This window comes from Lygodium microphyllum, chromosome 2, assembly GCF_053477565.2.
Source record: "Lygodium microphyllum isolate KBCC chromosome 2, Lygodium_microphyllum_v1.1.10, whole genome shotgun sequence".
NCBI classification, from domain to species: Eukaryota; Viridiplantae; Streptophyta; class Polypodiopsida; order Schizaeales; family Lygodiaceae; genus Lygodium; species Lygodium microphyllum.
The window spans coordinates 52,095,684-52,101,964 of NC_141136.1; the positions used below are offsets into that span (position 1 = coordinate 52,095,684).

At 40.6% G+C, this 6,281-nt stretch overlaps 1 protein-coding gene across 1 annotated transcript; it reads left to right on the top strand.

The window, feature by feature from the left end:
- Nucleotides 1-2,572: 2,572 nt before the first annotated feature.
- LOC148039729 (protein NODULATION SIGNALING PATHWAY 1-like) lies at nt 2,573-5,631 on the top strand. The gene is made up of 2 exons (XM_087665424.1): nt 2,573-3,101; nt 3,768-5,631. Exons 1-2 carry the CDS (start codon nt 2,622-2,624, stop codon nt 5,337-5,339), a joined length of 2,052 nt encoding a protein of 683 aa, XP_087521550.1. The 5' UTR covers nt 2,573-2,621; the 3' UTR covers nt 5,340-5,631.
- Nucleotides 5,632-6,281: the final 650 nt, after the last annotated feature.

The following is a 6,281-nucleotide window of genomic DNA, read 5'->3' on the forward strand; positions in this document are numbered from 1 at the left end:
TTCACACCACAAACAATTCTCCAAAATACATTTTCAAAAAAAGATTAAGACAAGCAAGTAACCATAGTTTGGTTACATAGTCACACACTACCCTATAAAATTTCCAAGTTGCACAATGCCTTATTATCCTTCCAAACCTCCTCTCAAAAACTTTATCTTAAAAACATGCCAAATATTGCATTTAATGGTTGGGATACATCTCAACCTTTTGCCATCGAACTATAAGCCACCATCGAGTCATCTAGTTAAGGGTTTCAACCCATCATGACCTTACCAAACTCACATACTCTCCATTGTAATAGGGATGCTGCCCATTAGTACAAGAAGCAACTCTTGAAAGACAACTAGACTTGGGCTAACACAAGCAAAAGAAATCTAGTTTTGGTTGGGCAATATTTGAAAGCCTTGGTCTCATTGAACTTAATCAAAAGGTGTGAATTAATGATATATGTTTTAGTTCACAATCTAAAGAGAACAATGGCCCTTTCATCTTAATCTTGACCAAAAACCTTTTTAAGTTCAACCTCGTTTTCCCAAAACTTTTTAAGTTCAATCCAATTTTCCCAAAAGTTCAAAGACTACAATTTTCTTTCCCCTTTTAATATTCTCTCCCACTGAGTAATTTCTTCAACACCCTACCTCTTTGGCAGCAAATTGCAACTCTTATGAATGTATGCTATTGCTTTACTTTTAGAATCCTACTTCAAAAACTACAAAATTAAAGGAAGTAAACTTGAAGTGCTTACAAAATTCATGTTAAAGAAAGAAAAGTCTATTTTGGGACCATTTTTGACACTGACTCAATTCTAATTTCTAAAGTATAAAGACAAAGTCCAACTCTTCTTTATCCCAAAAAATGTTGAAGAGAGAATGTTGACACTCAACCCTCCCTCTTGTCCTCAGTGTGATAAGCATCAAGGAGGTTTAACTTATGTGACGAGGGTGATCTATAGAGGGATGATTTTTAAATGTTTTATGAAGGACTTCCTAGTGGTAGAACAAATTTGTTTTTAATGCAAGGAATTGATTACTTGACACTAATCCTATATATTACATAGGAAGAACCCTTTACATGATTGGGAGGCTTTTCGCAACCCTTAATTTATGCAATACAAAAAGTGGCCATTTTGTATGGATAATTTCTTGTTTGAGTAAGTTTAATGATCACCCTTAGACATGGTAGGCTTAATAGTGCAACCAAGCATATAATGAGGGTAAAGCTAGGTGTATTATTGTAGAGGGTGTTTGAGTAAACAACTTAAGAAATCTCCCAATAACATTTTTCTTGGAGACAATTAGAGTGTTAACTAGAACAATGGTGAGAGACTCAAAAGTCTCATCAACTACAATTTTCACATGGACACGACTAGTCTTCAATTTCTTAACCATGGGAAGTTGAGAATGCACATTTGCATGATTGAAAATATACAAGCAAAGATGGTTTGCATTTGATAGGGTATAGTTTTGGTTTCCATGGTCAAAAGGCAACATAATGGTGTTAAACAAACGTTAAGATAAGTTGGTCAAAAGGCACGCTATCGACTTAGCCATAGTGATGTCAAACAGACGTTAAGATAAGTTGGTAGGTGGAAGATGCATTGGAAAGGCCCCAATAAGCCTCCACCTTCATATGTACCATTCTTGTTATCAACATTGATTAGGCATGGGCCTTGCTCATGAAAAGTGTGAGGCTTGTATTATCTAGCTCTACCCTAAGGTTTGGTAGCACCACCTACAATAGCGTAGTCACAAATTGGTGGAATAGTAATAGCCTAGAATTTTCTAGATTGCTACCTCATTATCACATTCGTTATTCCACTATTGCAAATTGGGTTCAAACTTTAATCCTTCAAAAGGGTTCTAATAGGATATTGGTCCCTTGTTTAACAAGGTTTTCAATTAAGATCTCCTTGAAAGAGCATCTTCTCCCTTGAAAGGATTGAGAGTTATTTTCTTGATTGCTACCTCATTATCACATTTAGTATTCCACTAATGCAAATTGGGTTCAAACTTAATTCCTTGAAAAGGGTTCTAAGAGGATATTGATCCCATGTTTCACAAGCTTTTTGGTTAAGATCTCCTTACTTGAAAGAGTATCTTCTCCCTTGAAAGGATTAAGAGTTTGGCCTTTTGAACTGCTTGCAACCATCGTGTAGGGAAATGCTCAATGAAATGTTCAACTCATGTGATTGGCTGATAATATCTTTATGATGCAATCGAAAAGCAGCTTGTTAAAATGGCAAATGACTTGGCCCTTCTTGGATAGACGTGGCATGACAAACAAAAAAGCAAGACACATGCTCTAGTATGAATGTGTTGATGCAGGTGTGAACTGACTCTAAATGCTTACTCTAGTAACGATACTAACGAGTCCTTTGAAGAATTGGTGAAAGCCTTTTAGACTTTAAAAAATAAAAAAAAATGTCATTGAGTTAAAAAGTGTGGTATCTTAATAATAATATTCTTCATGTGCACAAATCGGCGGACCTGTTCTATCAATATAAATACAAAAACAGCAGGCCTTTGCCAGCCAATGAATGAATGTGTGAATGTGTGTGTGTAAGAGAGAGAGAGAGAGAGAGAGAGAGAGAGAGCACTAAAAAAGACTCGCACAAAGCAATATGGATCATTACAACGTCGATGATTTCTTCAATAGTGACCAACAAATGATGGTGCTTAGCAGCACTGGGCTTGAGGTGATGGGCGTGCCGATTAACGCTGGTGCCGATGCTGCCATGAATGATCATGTGTATGACGATCAGGACTTCTGGTCGCACTTGATGCCTGCAGCAGCAGCAGCGGCTGCCATATCCAGCACCGCCAATTACAGCTGCATTAATGGCAGCCTCAATCACCTCTTCATGGTGGACGATGACCATACCGGCTATGGCGGCCATTCCATGGATCAGCAATACATCCACAGTGCCGATCAGCTGGTCAATATCGGTAGCCCGGCCACGGAATTGTATAATTCCGGCAGTGAGACCACCTCCAATGGGGAAAATTCCGGCGACGATGACGACTTCAGTACCTCGCCGGACAGTTTCCCAATCAGGAATGCCAGTTTACGGCAGGATCGTATATTGCTTGCAGCTTCTCCGGTATATCAATCACACTTCCATCTCATGTTCTCTCTCTCTCTCTCACACACACACACACACACACACTCTCCCTCTCTCTCTCTCTCTCTCTCTCTCTCTCTCTCTCTCTCTCTCTGTGTCTCTGTCTCTGTCTGTCAATGGTTGCATTTGCGTACTTTTTAACGATGTTGGCAATGCTGCTTCCTGTTTGGACGAATGTGCCGGAAGCTAATCTCGTAGGTTGGCATGCGTTTGATGATGATTGGTTTGCTTAACTCTGTCATTCCCTCAATCAGGGCCACCGATCCCCTGCCCCTAACCTCACCTAATTAGGTATGCGATACATCCCGAGCAAAAGCTCCGGATGTTGAACACTATAAGGACAAACAAAGGAATAGAGCCCCTTTTTCCCACATCGGAAAACTTGCTGTACTGACAATCGTCTTTAATTTCGGACAAAATGACTGAGTCAATCGACCCTACGGATATAGAAGCGATCAATTCCCAGTGCGCGTGCCTGAGTGTCTCATGTTTGCTCAATTGCCATGGGCTGTGTTCGATTAACTTAACTGCAGCTGTGTTTGATCAGCTAGGATTGCTTAATGCTGGACTGAATATCAATTTATATCGTATGCTCATCGTCAACGTAATGCAGCTTATACTGATACGGCTGCCGTGTGGATGCAGGCTACTGAATTGCAGAAGAAGAGGAAATTCGCGGAGGAGGACCAACTAGACGCAATAGAAGTGGATCACCGAAAGGAAGAAGAGGAGGAAGAGGAAGAAGAAGAGGAGGAGGAGGCGGAGGTGGAGGCGGAGGCGGAGGTAGAGGTGGAGGTGGAGGTAAGCAGAGCTTTGAAGAAGAGGAAAGGGGCAGGCAACAGTACCAAAGGCCACGTGCAAATCAGCTCGGATGAGGAGGAGCACTCGAGCAAGGAGAGAATCAAACCAAAGTCCGCTTCCAAGGGGCATGCCAAAGTGGGCGGTGGGCGGGCAACCAAATCCCAAAGTAAGGAGTCGCGGTGGGCGGAGCACCTCCTAGGCGCATGTGCGTCCGCGGTTGCCCACTGCAACATCCCTAGAACCCAACACCTCATGTGGGTCCTCAATGACTTGGCCTCCTTCTCTGGGGATGCTAACCAACGGCTTGCTGCCCATGGCCTCAAGGCTCTCTTCTCGCGTGTGACTGGCACTCCTAGCCTTCCTCCTTCCCTACCCATGCAATGCGTCACTAACCTCAAGCCCCATGCCACCCTCCTCCGCTTCCATGATGCCTCCCCATGGCACCAAGCCATGTACACAATCTCCAATGATGCCCTTGTCAATGCTTGTGATGGCCACTCGCGTATCCATGTCATCGACATTGGTGTATCCCATGGCACCCAATGGCCCACCTTTATTGAAGGCCTTGCCACTCGACCTTCTGGGCCCCCTAAGCTCCTAAGGCTCACCATAGTGCAAAACTCAACCACTCACTTTCCCTTAAATCATGACCACCACCAACATCATCATGAAGCTAGCCTCCAGGATAGCAATTGCCTCAATATCGATTTCCTAGCTCGACTAAAGCCCTTTGCGCAAAGTCTAGGCCTAAAGCTAGAGCTCAAAACCATTACTCAAGACCTAGAGAAGTTAACAAGAGACGATCTAATACTTAAAAAGGGAGAAGCATTGGTCCTTTCTACACAATTTCGTTTGCATCAAATTTATGATGGCGTCTCCAATGAGAGAGATTCAAAGAAAGGAAATGAAGATTCAAACCATATGAGCCCTAGGGACACATTTCTTCAATTTCTTCATGATTTGGAGCCAGAAGCATTGGTCTTGAGTGAAAACAATGTAGACCATTGCTCCTCTGATTTTTTAGATAGGTTTCAAAAGGCAATGGAATTCCATTGGAGGTTCTTAGATTCCATGCAATCTTCTTTCAAAGCAACTAGATTTGAAGATGATCAAAAGATTAGAAATATAATAGAATCTCAAGCAGCCCTCGATCTCATAAACAATGTTGCTTGTGAAGGATCAACAAGAAAGGAAAGAAATGAGACACACATAGCTTGGTGCTCACGGCTAAGACGAGTTGGTTTCTCTCCAATCATCGTTAGTGCAGAGGTGCTTGAGAATGCTAAAACCCTTCTAAGAAAATATGATAGTGCTTGGGACCTAGTAGTTGATGGCCATTGCCCTATCCTTAGATGGAAATCCTACCCCACAACTTTTTGCTCTATTTGGAAACCAAGCTCCAAAACAACCAAATAGGAAGTCTCTTTCACTTCTCTTTCTTGTAAGGTGAAGGAAAGAAAGGGGGTAATCTTTTAATATTAAAAGCTTCAACATGCCACCCACTTTCTTGTACATACAAAGATGACCTCTGAAGACAAAATTTCAAACTGTTAATGGGCCAACATTGTCTACCTAGAACCCGACATCAATGGCATTTGTGCTGCTCCACTTGTGACTTGTCTAAACCATCAAGTGTGTAGCGCTTACCAATGAAAGATTCATAACATCTTATTTATTAGGTTCTACTACTCTTCATTATCTTTTTTATTAAGTGCTAGTTCTCTTTGCAAACAATTGTATTCTCCTTTAGTACTCTTGCAAATTATTGTGATGGTCATGGTTTCAAGCTTTAAAATAAGGTCATGAAAACACATCCCTTTCAAACTGAAAAAGTTCAATATCTATGAACACTAAAATTAGCACATTTGTTTTCATATTTTCACTTTCAGGTTGAAGAATCATAGTCCCATTCGTGGGCTCCACAAGTTCATATACTCCATGTACTAATATCTTTCAATTATAGCACTCTAAGATCTAATTATGTGTGTACATAGTACAAAAGTTTTGATGGAATCTTGTTTGGAAATTAGATGTCACAACACTGTAATGTGTTATTAGGTTAATGATGAATAATAGTGGAAAATTGAATGATATTGTTTTGATGAATTAATGGAAAAGTTTGCATAGACTATATAATCACTTGTTAATAGAAAGCTTTTCTTCAAAGACATTTATACGAAACTTAACTTTGACCCATTTGTCCATTTTTCTCTTAACATGCTTAATTAGTAGTACATCTCTATCAAACATGGGTTGCATTTCGTGGAACAAAATATCTATCAAATAGAAGAGAAATATACTTTGAATTTGAGGCTCTTTTGGAGATAGCTAAAAGAACTTGAAGCTAGATGAAGGATA